General features: G+C 43.3%; 1 protein-coding gene across 1 annotated transcript in view; it reads right to left on the reverse strand.

Moving 5' to 3' along the window:
- Positions 1–970: 970 nt before the first annotated feature.
- The window catches only part of LOC125945938 (uncharacterized), a 68004-nt gene continuing 47054 nt past the window's right edge, over positions 971–21920 (reverse strand). The window contains exons 6-9 of the mRNA XM_049668340.1: positions 7059–7106; positions 6892–6927; positions 6188–6313; positions 971–2450 (exon numbers count right to left, since the gene is read on the reverse strand). Coding sequence (XP_049524297.1) covers positions 6902–6927; positions 7059–7106 — 74 coding nt within the window. The 3' untranslated portion in view covers positions 971–2450; positions 6188–6313; positions 6892–6901. The remainder of the gene's footprint in view (positions 2451–6187; positions 6314–6891; positions 6928–7058; positions 7107–21920) is intronic.

Raw genomic sequence — 21920 nt, forward strand, 5'->3', positions numbered from 1 at the left:
GCGTCACTTGAATTCACATACGTGGCTCTACAAACAGTGTCTCTCTTCTTCTTTCTGCGGTTTCACGTGCCAAAACCAGTTCTGATTATGAGGTACGCCGTGGTGGAGGGCTCCGGATTAATTTTGACCACCTTCGGTTTGTTAACGTGCACTTTAACGCAAGCACATGGGCGTTTTTGCATTTTGCCTCCATCGAAGTGCGGCCGCTTCTGCCGAGATTCGATCCCGCGATCTCGTGTTCAGCAGCGCAACGCCTTAGCTGACTGAGCCACCGCGGCGGGTGTGGCTCTACAAAGAGTGAAACCAGAGACAAGTGAAATGTACTTAACCACGCCTTTTATTACTTCACAATGACACTATATTCACGCTGTTCGTCAGGCGTCTTAACTTTCCGTGGTCTACCCATGGCAGCCTGGAATGCTCTGAAGTAGTTGCTAGACCATGGTGACGTCACTACGTGATTTCTATGCAGTTGAGTACTTTTCCACTCGGAGTAGCTTACGCAACCCGAATCTTTACCGGGAAACACACGCGGGAGAAGGAACGTTGTAAACGACACCCACAACGATTACCCATTGTGACGTCACTTGAATTCACACACGTGGCTCAACAAAGAGTGAAACCAGAGACACTGGTCTCACGCGGGTTTTGAATGACGTCAACCCCTTTCGAAGCAGCTGCAAACCTAATCTTTACCGGAATGCGTCGGAGGGTGTTCCCATTGTTCACACGCGCCTTATCATCCATCGTGTGGTTTTGACGCTTGTTTTGTGAATTTTCTTTTGAAAACGAGTGCTGAGCTGTATGCTGTATGGCTGATTTCAAAAGCGATTTCTGTTTGTATTCAATTAGCCTGGCGTTTTTTGCTTACGCCAACGACATGAAAATTTCCTCGGCTGGTACAGGTATACAGCTACGCTGAAAAACACTGAAACCGCTTCCATAACATTTAAGTATTATGGGCCGTTCAATCAAGCCTTCAGCATAGCCATTTCCCCCCTTCACGAACACATTGCATTCTCTTTTCCATACCCACTGAGGCACGAAAACATTGTGGTGATCACGTTTTCCTGCTAAACTTCCCTGGCGGTTTCATGAAGCGAACACAAATAGAGAATCCTGCATAAGACAGCTATTCAACAATAATTTGTAAAATGAAATATACGATGGATAAAAAGTTCTGTGCGTTTCTTCTGAATAGGATGTATTGTGCACGTGCGTCTTGTTTAGAGATCCCCGTATTAGCAATAAATTTACTGAGTGTACGTGTTTCCTGCGCACGAGGAAATCAACGGCGTCAAACCATCTATTTAGTGCAGCCTAAGAAAAAAATATGTACCCGCAGGCGTCAAGCTGTCTTGACGTTAGGTGTATTGATCTGCACATTATTGATATCAGTGCACACGTCGCGCGAAGTGTAATACGCGAATACAATTGCGTTTACATAAGTATTACATTATGCGAATGCATTGTGCGAATACATAAGTATTATGCGTTTACATTTGTCAGCCTGTCGACATATCTGAAAAACGAAAACGTGCTACCACGGATTTGCATCTCAGCAGAGTAAAGACTAGCGACCCACAATTCCAAATACGTTTGAAAGAAGTCCGTATTACTTTTATCCCTTGAAGTTTTCTCTGGCTGAGCTTGTGATTCTGAGTTGTCGTCATGCTTTGAGCCAGTTCCCAAAACAGTTGAAAGCAGGCGTTGGGGCTTGTCGCTGTTTTAAGAGGATCCAGAACCGTGTTCCATGTGAGTGTCCTGCCCCAATACAAGACTTGTGATAGCATCCAACATACTAGAAATTAGGCCTTTAGGTTTCTCTTTATCCTGCGATGAAAATGCCGCATTGTTGTTTCATTGGGAATCTGATCTCGACAATGGATTAAGAACAGCGTCGAACATTCTGGAGATGAGGCCTGTTGGTTTTTCATTCTCGTTGGAAGGAGCATCATGTTGATGAGATTGTGTGAGAGCATGCAAGGCAGTCGATTTAGTTCCTTCGGTTTTTAGTTATCTCCAGAAGAGTCTTCGCGACGTTGAATGTCTAGCACTGAAAGAGGATTAGTAATGACGTCGAGCACGGAAGATACCAGTCCTTTAGGTTTTTCGTTATCTCCAGAAGAGTCATCGTCATGTTGAATGTCTAGCACTGATAGAGGATTAGTAACGGCGTCGAGAACAGAAGATACCAGTCCTTTAGGCTTGTCATCTGAAGAATCATCCTGTTGTGAGCCCAAGCCTTGCAAAGGATTGGTAACAACATCTAACACACTTGAAACAAGACCATTTGGCTTGTCGCTGTCAGAATCTCCGTGGGGCTTCAGTATTGACAACGGGTTTGTAACTATGTCCAACACATTTGAAACAAGTCCTTTTGATTCGCTGTCTTCAGATGCCGTAGAGCTAGAACTGGAGCTGCTTCCAATCCCAAGCCCTGGCAAAGGCTGAAAAATAACAAAAAGATTTTCTTGGAGAAATCATGTCCGCCATATGATACAATCCATCTGCTGCTCTGCTATATATTCGGCCTGCCATATCATTCTAGCGAAAATAAAAAATATATATATATATATGCCCACTACCGGAGAATTCGACTAAATCCATATTGGTTGCCACTCAGTTGTGCAAGGCGCATAATGTTCTGCTGTCTAACTGTGTCATTAGCCAACAATAGTGTACAAACATCGCAAATCTCAAATTCAACGCAAAAACTGCCAATTATAAATCAGTGCCAAACTGTACTAAACGTCTAATTTGGCACTTTTATCTTCCACAGTGTTATTTCACCACGGCACAGAAAAGTATGCCAAATGTGAAAAAAAAAACGCAGTTGGGCGCTTCAAGCAAGTACGCAGAATGCCTTCAACCTGCTCCACTCCCACTCAGAATTTAAAAGGACATAGATGAAAAACACAAAGTCAGCCTGTACTGAAAAAGCATTCTTTCAGATCTCTATTCTTGTTAAATTCACTGTATTGTTGACTATAAGAAGTAAACACTTGGTCACCGTAGTATTTCCTTTTTTTAATTGGGCGCCGACACCTTCGCGCCGACACGGCAATGTGTCGTCAAGGACGTCGATGTATGTTCTGGTATTTGGACAGCTGTGGCGCCGTTAAAAGTTCAGCCTTTTGGTCCTTTAGAACACAAAGCGGATCATCTTTATGAGCAAATGAATTAACTAGGTGCGAGCAGAAGGTGTGATAATACACGAGATCATGAGCCGGTGGGAGTACTTCAATGGGATGGTCCCACCCGCCTTTTGCTTTGGAGTCTTTTTGGCTTACCGAGTCACTTACAACGACAGGAGTGGCCTTCCCGATATTGCAGAATGGTGATTTACTAAGAAAGCTCAAGTTAGAATTCTCTTTTGTTTCGCTTTGCACTACTGCAGCGACGAGGTTGGGCTTCTAAGTCTGTCCACTGCTATCGTGACCAGCCGGGTTTGTCCCTTCCGCAAGCGCACGCGAAAAGAATCGCTGGAGTAAACTTCTAAGCCAATACCTGCTTCTCTTTCAAGGTCTCTTTAGCGGCTGCAAGCCGGTCAGGAGAGCTGTTCTGTCATGTCCTACACATTAAGCGCATTGTCGCGCAGCATGTCAAGCCTGTGGTCACCTTAGATGCTTTTATTTCTTGGGGAACTTTTGTTACACTAAAAAAAAATTGCGTGATACTTAAAAAATAAATTTTAAAATTCCCACTTCTTTCACCTCCGGCTCCAAATTTTCTCAATAAAAGTGTCTTCTTAAAGTCAAGTTATGAAATCTAACTTTACTAAAGTGATCTGAAAGCTCGAAATAATCCAAACGACAGTGTTGCTTGCGCCATATAGGGGTTAACATTGTTGTGTTACTTCCATCCTGTTATTCTGTGCTGACATACTTATGCACAATGTATAAAATCAAGTGCCTGTATTCTTTTTAGGGGTAATGCTGAATGGTAAATATTATAACAGATCATTATAGTTTATATCTTTACAGTATAATTTGCATAAGAATGTTTAGCTGGATTGTGTTGAATACGCATATTGAATTATAAATCCTGAAGTCGTAAGTGCAGCGGAAACTTCGTATGACCAGGGTCCTTCAATGCTTTTCATAGAAAGTATTGCAGGACTCTGGTATGACTAAACCAGTAGAACTAATAAGGGGTGGCAATGACAGATTATTACTGCCATACAGTGAGCGTGAATTTATTATTGTAGCTTAGGAGCAACATTTTTCGCTTGAATTACCATGCTTTGCTACACCGCCCAAAAGGAAATAGAAAAATAAGAAAAACTCAAATTACTGTTGTTTGTATGATATTTTAAAGACTTCCTATAGTCCACCTGCTTACCATGAGATGAGTAGTGCAGCTCTGCGCTATGGGTAAGATGAATGAAAATGTTAACTTTAGTAATAATATTTCTCACTAATTAGAAACCTCTGTCGGGCGGCACATATTAGGATTAGTTTGAAGGAAATACTCTCATTTCATAGTTCATTGATCTTTTTCAAAAACTCCCATAAAATGGAGCCTTGCTGCAAAACGTACCTCAACGCAGCAGCAAACAAGTATCAAAATCAACGAATAGTTTTCACAGTAGACTGTCCAAAATAGTTTAGAGTTAGTAACTGTCTATGCAATCATCGTCTATGATCAGCGAACGACGATAAACCAGAGCCAGCCATTTTCTCTCTTAGCCAAAAAGTCATTGATTTTTCTCCCGACACTCATGAGATGAGTAGTTTCTCGCTAAGTATCATGGTCCTAGCTAAATTCTTGCTTGTGATTTACTCGCCATTAGACTATTCTCAAGATATGTTTTGCTTAACAACTGTTTCTGTGAAAACGTCGGTGGCGTTGCCCCTTAGCGAAGCAAAGTGCGACTATATTTTCAAGCAACTGTTTTCAAGCAACGATAAGAAAACATTACAATATGCGCACAGTGGCGAAACATTGCGCGCCTGTTCGGCGCGTGGCGAAATCTAGAATGCACTTTAACAAGGAACAAGCTTTGGCCAGTTGAGGTATAATAGTTCAGATTTTGTAGAGCCATTGCTAAATTGAAGCAAAAGAAAAAAAAAGAAAACATGTACGTCTTTTTTCTAGCGTTTCTTCGGTGAGCTAGGGCTAAAAAGCCTGACCTACAATAGAGCTAGCACTGGCAATATTCTTAAGGTTTCTTTGAACCCAACTCGGTGGTTAAGCAGCAAGGACTATCATCAACGTGACATCAGCAGGGATGGTGTGCGCACGCCTAGAGCTTGGTAATATCAGCGAATTGCGTTCTTCTGGGACGTGCGCCGTCGTTGTTGCGACATTGATTTCAGCCTGTCAGGTTCAAGCCAGCCTCGTCAAACGCATGCTACAAAACTTCGTTAAATATGAAATGCCAGCAAGACTACAGAGGCAATGCTGTTGACACGGCTTCTCCAGACTTGTCTTGCCGAATGCATGACGGACGATTCTGCAAACGTGTTTCGAATATATCTTGGAGTTTACGAGTTCAGCAGATTCAGCCGAAATTATTAAAGACTAACCAGATTTTATTACTTTCTAACCACGAGATTTCGTGTGATTTATACATGTTTATTGGTGGGTTGTGTCCTTATTATTATTGCTACCATTCAGGCTTTGGCCTCGGGCATTTTCACAATGAATACATTCCATGTCGATCGAAAATTCTGTCTACTGCCATTCGCCAAACTACTGCTGAGATGCCTTGTACACGAAGATGTCACGGCAGTTGTTTTCCTGCCTGGTGGGTGGATCTAACCGCAGCATTTCCCAGAAAGCTTTTCGCTTCAGCTGCTACACACGACCGAATTCAAAAAATATCACCTTGCCAAAAATTAAGCCGATATTAGAGCTTCTAATTATTTTCAAACTAAACATCATGCCATTTTCCCCCAGCAAAGGCGTATTTGTAATCGGGAAGCATCCTAGTATTACTGCCCGCCTTTCTTTTTCTTTTAGTTGACTGGCGTTTAAATAGCACCTATAAATAAAATGTTCAGGGAAACCTTTCCTGATTGACAGAGAACACTAATAGACTCCCAAGCTTTTCGCCAAAGCAAACATGGCTAGTAGACGTGGAAGAATTGGGATTTCTAGTTATCTTGTAATGCTTCCACTTAGTTGGCATGTGAAAGCCAACAAATTTCACTATACATGAGTTCATTGTCTGGCAACGTACGAAAGGCAGCAGGACTTGAAGGCTTTCCAAGATCCTGGCGTTCTTGGCCCATCCGGTCATCACGCCGCAGGCAAGGTCGGTGATACCCTCTGGCGTTGTCGCGTCGAATGCCTTCCCACTAAGGCACTGGTCCATTGTCGAATGTTAAATAAGAAAAACAGCTGCGGATTATCTTGCCTTCAAATGTTTTCCAGTAGACAAGGTTCGGAATGCATTCTTCCTAGTATATGTGTATTCAGATGAAGTATGGTTCTTTGGAACTTGCTTAAACGCCAATCACGGAAATACTGCGTCATTGAAAAACAAATATATTGTATACGCCCTTTCTACATAAAGTTGGGCTAATTTTAGGAACAGTTCATTGTTCTCCGTAAGAAAAAGGGTGCAAAAAATTGCATTGCGGCGAAGATAAACTGTCGTGGTGCAGGAGGTGCTGGCCTGTATAAATTTTGCTATTTGACCACACACGCTTTTGTAACGCGCTGCGCAATATCTGCTCTTACAGAACAGGACTCGTTGCCTGGCAAACTGAGGTAGAATGTACATTTATATTTAGCGTTATGTCTATATAAGGAAATATAGCATGCTTCTGTGCACTTCCATTCACAGCACGCCATACAATAGTTTCCTTCATTCCTCGTATTCTCAAAATGCTTGAAGTTTACGGAAGGCACGGTAATCATAATCTGCAGTTTTATTCTTACGCTGATGGTCTCAAAGAGGTCCACAAGTGCGGGGCCCTGAAACACGAAACAAGAGAATGAAGTATTGGGCTAAGCCCGCATCAAGGAGAAACTTTTTGTGTGAAGTCCATGTACGCCCATGGTCTTGACAAAAATTTAAAAAAAAATCAATACAGTGCTTTCCTTACCTTGTCTGCCTTGATCAGATTGCACGTCCCCTTGACGTGTTTGAAGCACTGCACATAGAAAAATTGTAAATACGGTGCGCCATGCAGCAGCAGCGCGAGAACATTGCGTAAAAAACGTATATATGCTTTACACCTTGCCTTAGGCTCTTTTTTATTTTATTTTATTTTTTATATTTATTTTCATACACAATCACAATCTCAACTTTTATAAATAACTGGCGCTATTCTTTGCTGACATACTAGTTAGCTTCATATTGTAATGTCCCAGACTGTGGAGGAGCGTACTGCTCATTAGCTCATATGCTATGGCAATGTCCTGCGTTACGCGACACAGAGTTAACAACGAAGAGGAAGGACTGGGAGGAAGCCTTTAATAGCGGCGACCTCTCGGTTCAACTTCGGATTGTCCAGAGGGCTTGCGAGAGGGCCTGCGAGAAGGCGGAGGGTCACGGTCTTCCGGTCCCTGCGTGGGAGCGGCCCGCGACTGCTACCGACTCCCCCTGAAAGGGGGCGTCCCAACGCAGTTCCTCAGTTCTTTGTCAGACAGACAGACAGACTTTGTCTGTCCGTCCGTCCCGTCCGTCCGTCCGTCCATCCGTCCTGTCTGTCTGTCTGTCTGTCCCGTCCGTCCGTCCGTCGTCCGTCCGTCCGTCCGTCTGTCTGTCTGTCTGTTCTGCGTCCGTCCGTCCGTCCGTCCGTCCGTCGTCGTCTGTCTGTCTGCAGAGTCTGTCTGTCTGTCATGTTGCACAAGCCAGCTGGGACGGTTGACAAATGCTACATCACCGTATCGCACATACCTAGAATCTCGTGATGCTATGAGACGGCTAACAGACTATAACATATGGAACAAAGAGCAATGAAGCTTACAAACCCAGAACAATGAAATAATTAATCTTGTCAATGTAGGCCTCCTGTTTACCTTTTTTATTTGCTGTTATGTGCCAAGAAGCATCTGGCCAAGCATGAAATTTTTTTTCACCAGAAATGAACGCTTTTGCTTGAGTATGATTGTTTAAAATGATAAGTCGCAAACAAATGAACGCGACACATTGCCTTTCGCTACCAGGATGCCTATTGTTTGTTGCAAAAAGCACCACACAGCTATTTTACATGTATTAGAGACTCTGCATCGGAACTCCCCTTCGCATTGCTGTAATATAGTACCTCTCCAAATAGCACCTCCATTTGTGAGACGAGGAATTAGGGAATGATGATTATTATTATTAGTATGATGATAATGTTTTTGCCATCCACTTTGAAACGGGGCAGGGACAGTCAGCTAGCGTGGTTGAGTTAATCGGGTATTTTACACATGCTTTTCATTCTAGCATTTTTGTATACATCTGCCAAATCCTTTCTTCTCTTCCGAAAAACTTCTCTATCTACCTTGTACCGCTTATGCCTCCTACGAATCCGGTCGTATCAATCTCTTCCCTGCTTTTTTCCACCAATACTCTAAACGTATCTTGCTTATCTCGACAGCTGCCTGGTTGATGGTTCCGTCCACTTTAAATCCAAGTGCTTCTGCAAGGTGTGCGTTAACTACGTGTCTGACTGGGTGAATCACGGGTGATGATGATAATTTATTTGCATCCTCTTTGAAACGAGGCAGCAACATACATTAACTTTGTCTGCTTGAGTTAATCAGCTATGCTGTACACGCTTTTCATTCTAACATGTTATGTACATCCAGGAACATCGCCAAACACAACCTCTAGCAGCCATCTCTATAAACATCCGCGTTTTTTATGGGAAAGCGTCGTTTTTCACGCATAACTAAATACAGGGGCCTTCTTTCAAAAATTTCCCTAGGAAATAGGTTCTACGTGCCTAGTCCAACATCTCCTCAAGCGGTACCATTGTTTATGGTCGAAAACCCGTTCCAAATTGCGTGCGAATCTTGAAGTATGGAAGTCTTCGGAAACGTTCAAATTTCGGACGCTTTTCTGACCAGTAAAAAGCGAGTTACGATGAAACTACTCCTTCGATTGGTATATTCCTGGATATCTATCGAATTAATTAGCCCAGACTTCAGCTCGCTGCAGGAGCAGCTTTAGATTCAATAAGAAACACACAGTGTTGCAGTAAAATCAGACAAACGAAAAACAATTCAGATATGTTTGTGCGAACAGTGCGAATAGATATGCTTCTGCACGCTTGTGTTTTTTTACAATTTCCAAACTGGGAGAAACGAGAAATTGTCAAGGACGATGTAAATACTGTATATTTCAGCACCAAACCAGAGCATCAATGCCGTAAAAATAGGGCAACCCGAAATCGCGAACTGGAGTCGGGCCCCATCTCATGATAATTGAGAAATGTTTTACACAAATATGACCTAGCAATTCGTGCAATCGAATTAAAATGCGATAAAACCGACTGTCATCACAAGAGAGGCCACCGTTAAGTTCAGTGTTCCAACCACCAATAAAGCTATTACTGAATACTCTCCTCTCATGAGTCCACATGCGTCGTAAACAATCGTGTGTTCTGTATCAAATGTTTATTCACACTGCGTTACTACAGGAAAGCAACTCCAAGGTTACCCTGTCATATGCCGCAAAAATCTTACATAGTTACTGCATACCAAATGTTACTTGAATAGTAAAGGCATTCCCCAAACACAGAATAATAGCTTCCTAAATCATAATCTTTCTACCGGAAGGGTAAACGTGCCTGTATAGGCGTTAATTTGACCATTCAATGCAAGGTTTTCGTTTTGCAAAGTTCCAAACTATAGCACAACTTTGAAGCCAGAATCGTGTTCTCCCTAGCACAATGGGACAGCGTACTTTATAAAGAACACAATCGCAGCGTATAACGCACAAAAGCAACACTCATACATATTTACCAATTCTTCTACAGCGTGCAAAGACAACTGTCTATTAAAAATGACTTAACTATGGCAAGTAGTTATTTTTTCATTGGCGCTAATCTGTTAAAAATAATAAGAAGGAACTCAGTAGTCCCGAGTAATTGAATGCGCTTTCGGGATTCCATAGGCTTCTGAGGACACCACAACTTAGCGTGAGCTTTCTACATGCCACTAACGACACCATTTCTCTATCGCTACCACTTGGAACTCTTACATTCAGTAGAAAAGCCCACTCAAAAGCTGCTCTGCTCATGTTGTGCTGCTGTGTGTGTTGCTTAGGGTACCAACAAATCAATGCCGAAATTACTATTCGACATATTGAATTATGTCACAGAGGTCCTGCCTTTCAATTCGTAGTGTTTTTGTGACATAATATTGTCGTCGGTGAAGGACCAAAATTAGAACGGCCCCTGTTTCTTTGTCTCTATCGGATGCACAAGCACAAAATTAGCTCTGTTGTAGACTGCCCCGTCTAATTCAGCACATAGAAAATAATCACAAACATGGGGCGCTATAACGTAAAATGATTCCAAACTGCTTTGATTCCAAACCCCTGACGTCAAATTTACGTAACAACCGACGCAAGCATGGGGCGGTGACCCGCAGCGTTGTCTGAACAACCCAGTCAAACATTCTCCTCGTTTATAGGAGGTCACCTTTGTTCGCTTTCAAAACCAATAAAATTGTATAAACTCGGCGGTTTTTCTTATCTAATTGGCTGACAAGAGGCGAGGAGCACGCTCTAGTGGAGAGGGTTTCGATGGGGCCGAGCCAGCACAGTGAAAATAGATAACCGCATGAAGAGGGTAGTGCCGGCTTCTCCGATTGGTACGCTTCGCCTTACTTAGCTTGCGGTGGCTGGTCGAAAATCGCGGCGGCGTGCAACGGAAGGATAACAATGCCGCTAAAACGATCCTCAGCAAGTAAGAGTTGGCAGAGCGATGTCGTATGCACGCCGAAAGGATTTGATAACGTTTTACTATCACGCAAAAAGGTTTATCATGCGCAAATAAATACATGCTCACCGGCAGGTGCGAGTAGCGAGGGCCTGAGCGATCGGCGGGCCGCCATCTTCTATTCCTTTCGGAACGGGGCAGTCTGTGGCTATTCAGAACAATTTTCAGTTTTGTTCGGCATATTAATGCGTTTTTTTCGCGTACACGTCACTTTGACATGGTGAGTTTTCGCGGTTTTGTGACGTCACGTGACAGACAGGCGAAGTGGGCGTAGCCAGAAAACATTGGACCAATAGCGGAGGGGTAATGCTGAAAAGGCGTCGAATCAGGAATGATTCTTTTTCTTTTGTGCGGTTCAATCATGGATAATCAGTGTGTACACGTTATACCTGATGGGGAGCTATGGCGGTTTTCGTGACGTCGCGCTACAGACAGGCGAAGTTGGGAGTGGCCCGAAAATGTTTTGACCAATTGTGGAGGCTGATTTCAGAAATTGGAATCAAAGCAGTTTGGAATCATTTTACGTTATAGCGCCCTTGATATGTCTATATTTATCGTGCATTTGTTGCACGATAAATAACGTGCAACAAATGCTTGTTGTGGTAATAAAAAGTTGTCGCAGTTTCACCTGAAAGGCGAAGCATCAATTGCGGTAGCAAACTTGTAGAGAGCTATACGGAGTAATGATATTAGCTTTATCAGCTGTATAAACTTGGACATGCAGCAGCATCGGCAACACGCAGAACTGTTGTCGACGCCATCGGCGTTTTGCCCGCGTTCGCTCAAAATGCGTGCGGCGTTGGTGACTGTTGCCGGAGCCTCTGATATAAATAGGCACTTGGTGCCGCAGCTAAACGTCGCCTCCCTTCCCTCCCCCTCCCCCACGGCCTCTCGCGCGTAGGAAGAAGGCGCGTTTGCTCTACATATATGGTGATTGTAAAGGAGAAAAGAGACGCCTACTTCTGCAGCCCTTAAGCGAGCACGGCGCAGAACGCGCGTTTGTTCTCCGCCGTGCGTTCACTCCCAGTTAAAGACGCGCGCCTCGCGCCCTTTCACTCGCACATACAGCCTTCGGCGGCGCGCGGCGATTTCATCTCCAAATGACGTCATACGGAACCTCACGGCGACGGCGACGGCAGAAATCTGCTTTTGAGTGTCCATATAATTGCTATCGCAATAATAAATAAAAATGCAATAAATGCTTGCTGTGTTAAATATAAATAAAAAATGTCACAGTTTCGCCGTAAGGGCGAAGCAATGAATGCGATAGCAAACACACTGCCATGTGAATAAAAATGCAATAAATGCTTGCTGTGTTAAATATAAATAAAAATACGCTGACAACAGCAGGGAAGCAGACCAACGGAAACAGTGGCGCGAATTCCATTTGCAGGCTGAAAATACCACTGGTGCCAAGACATTATTCTGTGTGGCACTTGTTATGTAGTTCACTGTCGTCAAAGACTGTCTTCAAGTAGCTGAATTTCATTTGGGACATCAACAAGTGGTACCTGAGCCTCATTTTAATCACAGCGATGAAGATCAGGCACCTAATATTTTTGCAAAAATTGTTAGCCTGATTCGAGCAAGTACGAGAAGTGACTTTACACTTAAACGAGACGGTGATGGTAAAATGGCGGAGCTTAGGAGAACTCTCCTCTCTGTCAGAGAATATACATGAAGACTATCGAGAACGGAACGACAATGTCACCTGTAACTGTAGCGACAAACAAGGTACGCATTGTTTCGGCCTATTGGTAGATGAAGCCACAATTTCGTTCCACAAAAACTTGCAATTTTCGAGACAGCAGTGATGGCGGCTGACAATACGCACTTCAACTTCACTATGGACGAGCTATGAAACTACGAATCAAACTACATGTACCGTGAAATTGGTTGACTAAACCACAAATATTTTAATCGAAAGAGTAATGTATACTGATAGCGCTTCTATGTTCACTATCTTTCGTATAATAAGGTCCAAATAATTTGTTGCTAAAATAGTTCATCCACTAAAATAAACAGAATATTTCTTATCTCCGCTATGGAGACGTCACTGTACCTCCTTCACTTTGAGGGAACTGGGAAGCTTGACTTTAATGCGATCACCGCACTTCACTGTTCCTTTTATGCTGTTGGCCGAGCAGTCTGGGAGTGGAAGCAGTGCGAGAGCCGACTTCACGGGATCAATGATGGAGCCAATAATTCCAAAGCTGAGGTTGTCCACGGTGTCCATGACGCTTCCTACTGCCTTGCAGATTCCAAACAGAGCACTCGTGATCTGCCCTATAATGGAAGGTGCAAAAGTTAGAAGCAGCCTCACGTTAACCTGAAAGTCTCCGCGCCGAGCTGCTGAAAGGTACTAGCGCCGTTATTGCGCTGAAACAACTTCCCGCTAGTGACACTTCTCTGCCAAAAGAGGCACACTCTGTGTACGCGTAATTATTTCCTGAGATCAAAGAGAACTTTCGAGGACGCTTGAATAAATGACGCCCTGTCGGCTTGAGAGATGGGTGTTGTGTAGGTTTACAAACTCGTAAATTCTCCGAAGGGGTTTCCGAGAGGACTTTCTTTTTTGTTTCTGTGTATCCATAATAATAAAAACCAGAACATCAAGACAGCGGAGAATTTATTCAAGCAAAGCAGAGAGGTTGGCCTATTGTAATATAATCGAGCCTACTACACTGCTCAGAGGCCAGGGGAAGAGTAAAAAAATAGGGGTATGAGGAGTGAGGATGAGGATTGGTTTAGTAGGGGGTGATTATGCCATTATACACGTCTGTTTCCGTAGGGCCCGTTCACAGTAATGATTATTGGCCTGTGTTGATAAACTATTGAAAGAGTTTCTTGATGGTTCGATTCATGGATAATCTGTCAGGATATATGGGCCCGGTAAAACGTTTTCACTCCACGCCCTGTTAATAAATGGCTCCAGGGAAGAAGCCAGCACCTGCCGTTCAATTAAGTTTTATTTAGGTCAGGCAACAAGTACGTGTTAGAATTTCTCAAGTACATCACATGTACCACAATCTGGTGAGTCTAAAGAAGTAGTAGAAAAAATATCCGTTTTTTTTCTAATTGTATAAAGATTGTATTCAAGGCGAGGAATCCTCCAGTCCTCCATCACGCGCGCGACTCTTTCCTTACCTACACCTTACACAGAGGCTGATATGTATTGCACAATGCGTTATTGCCTATCGCAGTAGCTCAGTGGTTGCGACGCCCTGCATGTGACCAAACAGCCGATGAATTTATTCGTTTCTATCGCGGCCACCACTGCTATGTGGGCGCAAATAATTATTGTTTCGCTTACTTATAGTAGGGTCCAGGTGGCCAAAATAATTATGCCACCTACCACACCAGGGATTCGCAATGTAAAAGGTGCATTTATGCAGCGCTACACTTCAGCAATTAAATAAACACGGTTTCCAAACAATCTCACATCATCATGATCATCAGCAGCCTATTTTTATGTCCACTGCAAGACCAAGACCTATCCCTGCGATCTCCATTTGCACCTGTCTTGCGCTAGCTGATTCCAATTTGCGTCTGGAAACTTCCTACTTCTACCACCCCACCTAGTTTTCTGCCGTCCTCGACGGCGCTCCCCTTCTCTTGGCACCCATCCTGTAACTCTAATAGTTCACCGGTTATCTACCCTACGCATTACAGAGCCCGCCTAGCTCCATTTTTATCTTAATGTCAACATACTTATGTAACGATAAACAGGAAAAAGGGCCCGCGAGAGTTATGTTTGAAAATCAAGCAAGGTCCGTTTTTATGTGGCTCAGAAAGCTGTCCTGCTTGCAAATGACATGACTAAACGCATGAAACGAAAAGTTTCCTGTTTAAATAAATGAAAAGGAAACTGGGTACAAGTTAACACGTAATGCACTGATCATTTGTCAATAGCGTGTCTATCACGAGCGAACACATTACAATAACGTGTATGATACACATTATGAGCTTGCAACAACGCTACCATGATCAGCCAATCATTGCAACTAGCTAAAAAGCCATTATAAAAGTTTGAAATACGCAACCTATGTGTGTGCTTTGTATTCTAACACGTCCAATAGAGGTTTGTAACCTTGGCTTTCTATAGCATACCAGCCCTCTATTGACAGCGCAAAACACCCGACCGATTGCACAGCAGCCTGTTTACCGTTTACCTGTATGTCAAGGACAAAAGAGACGTCATGCGTGGGATTCAGAGCAGGTGGCGAGAGCTCAAAGAAACATAAAACTGGCCGCATGTGATGGCGTCAGGAAGTGGCTACACCCGCGAGCGCAAATAAACGCTCAATGACGTGTGTATGGCTGGACGTGCCCGCCTGTAAGAGAGACGTCACAGCGTACGTCTCGTATGGCCTGTGAGTTTGCGACAACTTAAGAATGACGCATAGCGCACCGCGAAAAGCAATTAGCTTGACCTGCTCTTCCGCTAGAAACACATGCGTTAAGGAATGTGACAGCTTAGAGGCCATAAGGACAAGGGTATCCGTCAGTCTATCATCAATGATGAGCATAAAAAAGACAACGGATCTCACTTCGAAAAAGCTCAGTGATTGGTGTTGTTATGCTGTAGACTTAAAAAAAGAACACATTTTGAGTAAACTGTAAATCCGAGGACGACGCGTGTGGAGAGAATTGAAAGACTGTTGGAATTTTGCTACGAACAATTTTTTTTTGCTGTAAGAGAATTTATGCTTCGTTCACTGCAACCTCTGTCACATTGTCCCAATATGTAACGGCTGCAAATCTACAATAACATATTCATTTACATGCATTATAGAAAGAACAAATTTACCACCCTAAAACAAGAGGGGGTGGGGGGGTTTTGCGTGAATTGCTGGCTGAATGGCAATGAGCCAGTCGGCCGGGGCGAACACTCCTCATTTTATTGAGAAACATTTTCTTCAAGCTGTTATCAGTAAACGTAGCAGAATCTGAATCCACCGGCATAGTGTATTGACAGAATCAGTTTTGCAAGCTGAATTAAAACTGATGTTGCTGATTATAATTTACAATTCTCATTCGCAGCTGCATTCAATGTACCAATCCACGCCTTCCGTAAATATAACGTGCAGGGCACTTTTCGATATTCTTGTTAGGAATGTAAATTATATTTAGTTCTTCACACAAGTTGGAAAGCTAGTTCGGTCACGAATGCTGATTTTATTCGTAAGCTACCAAAGAAAATGGCCACTCTCATAGGAGTTCAGAGAAGTTGGGAGAGTATCTCGTGAATCTACCAAGAGATATTGGAAACTGATGCTGCATCTGTTCTGGTATTAGATGTTTCCGCACGTATGTTTTCATAACTGGATGGTTTACAAAGTGCCGATTCGCTTTTTTGCTTTAGACGTGCGGATATTCCTGAACGCAGTGGTCATCACTGATCGTGCAGTCGCTGTAATAAAACGTTGAAATTACGAACAAATTAATACGCGAAAATGCCACGTATATGAATTCGCATGCATTAGTCAGCCTAAGCTTTTGCGGATGCTGTCTTCAAATCTGGCATAAGAATACAAGCAGGAGTAGCTGCTTTCGCGAAGAGTGTAAAGCTTTGGTAAGGTTTTTGGATAACTTCGACTTACTCTTCAACACCTAAAGGTGCCTTCTCGACAACAACTGGCCAGGAAATATCGCTACTTTTTGCCATTTAACGAGTTCGCGTCATTGCGGGCATTCTGCCCGGTTTCGAAGCCTCGTGATAAAAAATAGGCCATCAAAGGCTGTTCTTCCTATACCAACATAGAGGGCCATAGCTGCTTTCTAGTCAGTGCTAAATGTTAAGTACAATTTTAAAGCGGAGCTTTCATATGTGTAACTGATTCGTCCGTGAGGGCTGAAAAGGCACTGTAGGTGAGCCAGCTTGACCGCTCCTAGATGGTGGCGCCATCTCTGTCAACAAAAGCCCAAGGCGTCCGTAGCTGTCGCTTAAGAGACGCTAAGGTGAAAGCCTGGTGAAGGCTACCGTAACTGCCCTTAATACACACGAATCCTCCCTAATCTACCCTAACCCGCCCTAAATCCACCCTAATATGCTCCTTCATCCATTTTAATCGACCTTATTTGACCATAATCAGCCTTAATCCACCTTAACCCATTAATTCCCAGTATGTGAAACACTGTTCCAAATTTTAAAATATTTCTTCCTCGTATTCTTTGAGTCACTGGGAGGACCAATATTCAATAAAAAATTCAAAGGTATAGTCTGTGAATTAATTATGGAATGTTGCATATATGCAACACTGGGCAGTAATGTATAAGACTGAGGCCAAGTTAAGTGAACAAACTTTTGGCGCATATGACATCCAAAACAACACAAAGCATAAGTAGGCCTGTTCGCAGCCTACTGGTGGTAAGTTACAAAACAGTTGCGATCCCTGTTCAAACAAAGCATCATCTGACACTTCCGACAAGAGACATGCGTCTACGCCTCTGGGCACGCCTTGCAGCGGTTCCGCCGTGTATTCCATGTGGGCCAGTGTTCCTTGCTGTCGGTTCTGACGTCGCGAAGGACCTTTAGGCACACTTTCTTGAGTGGTGTGACATTCTCAATTGAAGGGCGCCCTGGTTGTCACTTGTTGTGCAAGATAAGGCTTGTAGCAAGCTCAGAGAGGAATTCTCTCAGGAGCGTGGGCGACGATCCCTGCTGCTGAAGGATACTCTTCTACATGGAGCCATAGATTAACAGCAGCCATATTCAGCGTATGGTAAAATAAATACATCTACCTGCGTTTTGACGGAACAACGATATGAGAAGCAGATTTTGTCAAGAAAGTCCACGCCACCCATCGATCTTTTATAGGCAGGAATGATCGCTGGATAATCTAAGACGACATGCCTTTTTTTCTTGCTATCCCATATTTTCACGGAGGTAACCGGGTTGGCACCAATGCAGTTGGAAAGGAGAGTCACACAGCGGTTGTATTACCAATTCACGGCCACCATTGTCTTTTGATAACAGGAGGCAACAGAAGTATCATAAGTACCCCGACCTCGCTTTTCATCAATTTATCATCAATGAACTTGCCGCACTTGAGTCTGTTTTCGGGGACTGTGCCAATGTAAGAGATCCCCATTTTTGTCCGTTCTTCTACAAGGTGAGGGCCAGTAAAGAAGTTGTCAGCGACAACTAGATTGTCGTCTCGCTTCGGAAGGCTCGAACACCACTGGAGCACAACATCAGCTCCAAATCGAAGCTGGTAGCCATCCTGGTAGCCATAAAAACCTTTGTTGCAGTGTTGGTATACATAAAAATCGCAGCACAGACCTGATTCTCCGGAACGCGCCCAAAGCTTCAGGCCCCATTTGCTTTTCGGTTGTTTAGACATGTATTGACGGATGTAAGAACGTCCACGGAAAGGGATCAAGATTTCGTCCATTGCTGACTTTTTTTCTTAGGGCAAGCCAGTCATGTTGGTGCGCAAGGAAGTGAGCCATGGACGCAATGGCTAATACCCTCGTAAACGTTGTCTCCCCATTAGGACGACAGAAGTGAAGTGAAATTCTACGCTGCAATTATAAGCGGCAGCGCAGCCAGCTGTGGAAGCAGACGACGACGACGAACGCTAGAGCAATGGCACGAGCGCGTGCTCGGCACGGCATCCCACGGCACGAGCGCCAACCGAGGGTCGCCAACGAGCGAGCTGCGGAAGACGACGACACTCGAGCCAGTGCTGATGATAGTTTTTTCTACACGAGGACACGATCATGGGGGAACTGGCCCTTAATTTTTTTCAGTGGCCGCTTCATTATCAAAGAAATGCAAGTGGCTTGTTATTTTCTCAAACCTGTTTCGAGACATAACCTGGGCCACTAATTCGTATCTGCTTCCGCTATGCCTGTAAACACGAACCCTGTGCATGTTTATAAGTCCCATCCTGAAGAACATCCCCAGCACAGAACATTGAGGTTGAAATGACAGTCGATGCCTGAAAAATCGTTAAAAAGGGAAATTGAGCCACCCAATATCAAGGCAGAGACCTTAGCTGCAGTTACATGAATGCATGTCACAATATAGAGGACGCATTTCATGTAGAAGAACAGTGTTGCATATCTGCAACAGCTGAAATTATGGCATTTTCTGCCCAGTGTTGCACATATGCAACACACCTCGTGCAAAAAATATCTTCTAGAACAGAGCAAGCGCAAAGCAATCTTTTACATTCTAGACTAGTTTCTAGAGTGTCCTCTACATACATAAAGTGAAAAAAGTAGCGCAGGTCCACTTAACGACTCATAAAAAAAGTTTACAATATCTTGTTTGCGGAGCTTGCCGATGACGTGGGTGCCGCCATTTTGGAAACTGCAGAAACGACGACGTTTGGCTCCCAAGTGGCTAAGATAGTAACTTGGTGGAATGAAAAACATTTAAGTAACAATAGTATGGACAGCGTTTAATGCTGCATTAGGATCCTCGCAAACGGCAGGGTGCGGAACTGGGTGTTGCAGATATGCAACAATGGGCAATACTGGGTTAATCCTCCTTCATCCATCTTCATAGACCTTAATCGACCTTTTGTCAACCTTAATCCACCCTAACGCACCCAAATATACTTTAGTGTAAACTAATCCACCTTAATCGTCCTTAATCCATCTTAATCCCCCTAATCCACCTTAATCCACCTATTCATCTTAATCCACCCTAATCCACCTTAATGCTATCACTAATCAATCATTAATTAACTTTGCTAATCATCACGCGATATTTTATGTACCTCACATCACTACCTTGAAACAGAGATCGAAGGATTTCGCCTTGAAATTTATTTTACTCGGTGGGCCGAACGCCACATCCGTTACATCCTGTAAAGGAAGTTCTTCTCCGATCCTGGCATAAAACACTTTCTTGTTAAAAAAGTACTTTGGTACCTAAGTGGTATGGTTACAAGAACGTGAACAAAGCTTACATAGCCAAAAAACTCGCTCAAAGTCTAATTCAAGAACGCACTTTGCCTACAATAGTCACAAAAGAACTGAAAGATAACCTTATTTGATTCTAGTGGATCAACAATACCCGACGCAGAATGTCCCCGAATCCTGAACTCCGTATTTTGCAGTAATTTCGTTTTATGGTCTGATCCTGTTTTGCCAACCTTAGAGAGTTGCAATTACCCGGCTAGGGATTGTATTAGGACTCAGCAACGTGGGGTAGAAAATGTAATTAAAGATCTCAAGGTGTCGTCAAGCCCTTGCGCAGACCAGGTTAACGCAAAATTTTGGGAAGTACTGCCCTTTACTCATATTTATTACTCTCATAAATATTCCAGCAATCTTTGGACACCCATAAGCTCCCTGCAGACTGGAAAATTGGGAAGGTGGTTCCCCTTCCCAATTCCAGCAAGAAACGCTCACCTCATAACTACCACGCCATATCCCTCATTATCATTCCTTGCAAAGTACTCGAACATATCTTGTTTTCACGTTTAGTTATGCACTTACACAATAAATCATTCTTCAGATGCGCGCAGCATGGTTTCCGCCAAAGATTGTCCTGTGAAACACAACTGCTTTCGTTCACTCACGATCTTCACTTCATTCTTGATAAAGGTTCTTGCGCAGACTGAGTTTCTTCGACTTTACAAAGGCTTTCTACAGGGTATGTCACAAACTACTCAATTTTCAGCTTAGTAAACTGAATCTTGATCCTAATCTGTTTGCATGTCTAGAGCAAGTTTTACACATCACAGCTCATTGCATCCAATAAGCACTTCTCTCCATTTAGCCCTGTTGAATCTGGCGTTCCTTAGAGATCACTTTTAGGCCCTTCACTCTTTCTAGTTTACATTACCAACTTACCCAATGAAATTTCTTCGAAAATTTATCTCTGTGCTGACGATTGCGTTATTCTTCGTAAAATTTATGACACTGCTGATTTCTAACATCCTACAAATGACATTAACGCAGTCTGTAACTGGTGCAACTAACTTGTGGTTAATGCAACAAAACCCATCTAGGTGCAAAACCATACGTGTAACGCGCCGTGAACTTCCTCTTCAAACGTATCACCTTAACATGGTAGTATTACCATGGAAGCCTTACATCTTACAGATACCTAGGTGTTAATTTAACCTCTACACTTTCCAGGTCGTTACAGATCTACAGCGTTATCAATAAATCTACTCGCAGGTTAGGTTATATCTGTCGAAACTTCTCTTCCGCGCCGTCATCAGTAAAGTTAACCTTGTACAAGACGTTAATTAGAAGTCAAATGGAATCACCATCACCATCATCATCATCAGCCTATATTTATGTCCACTGCAGGACTAAGGCCTCTCCCTGCGATCTCCAATTACCCCTGTCTTGCACAAGCGTATTCCAAGTTGCGCCTGCGAATTTCCCAACTTCATCATCCCACCTCGTTTTCTGCCGTCCTCGACTTCGCTTCCCTTCTCTTGATATCCATTCTGTAGCCCTAATGGTCCACCGGTTATCCATCCTACGCATTACATGGCCTGCCCAGCTCCATTTCTTCCGCTTAATGTCAACTAGAATATCGTCTATCCCCGTTTGTTCTCTGATCCATACCGCTCTCTTCCTGTCTCTTAAGGTTACTCCTAAGATTTTTCGTTCCACCGCTCTTTGTGCGGTCCTTAACTTGTTCTCGAGCTTCTTTGTTAACCTCCAAGTTTCTGCCCCATATGTTAGCACCGGTAGAATGCAATGATTGTACACTTTTCTTTTCAACGATAGTGGTAAGCTCCAGGTCAGGATTTGGCAATGCCTGCCGTATGCACTCCAACCCAATTTTATTCTTCTGTAAATTTCTTTCTCATGATCAGGGTCCCCTGTGATTAATTGACCTAGATAAACGTATTCCTTTACAGACTCTAGATGCTGACTGGCGATCCTGAATTCTTTTTCCCTTGCCAGGCTATTGAACATTATCTTTGCCTTCTGCAAATTCATATTCAACCCAATTCTTACACTTTCTCGATTAAGCTCCTCAATCATTTGTTGTAATTCGTCTCCATTGTTGCTGAATAGGACAATTTCATCTGCAAACCGAAGCTTGCT

This window comes from Dermacentor silvarum, chromosome 5 (genome assembly GCF_013339745.2).
Source record: "Dermacentor silvarum isolate Dsil-2018 chromosome 5, BIME_Dsil_1.4, whole genome shotgun sequence".
Taxonomy (NCBI): Eukaryota; Metazoa; Arthropoda; class Arachnida; order Ixodida; family Ixodidae; genus Dermacentor; species Dermacentor silvarum.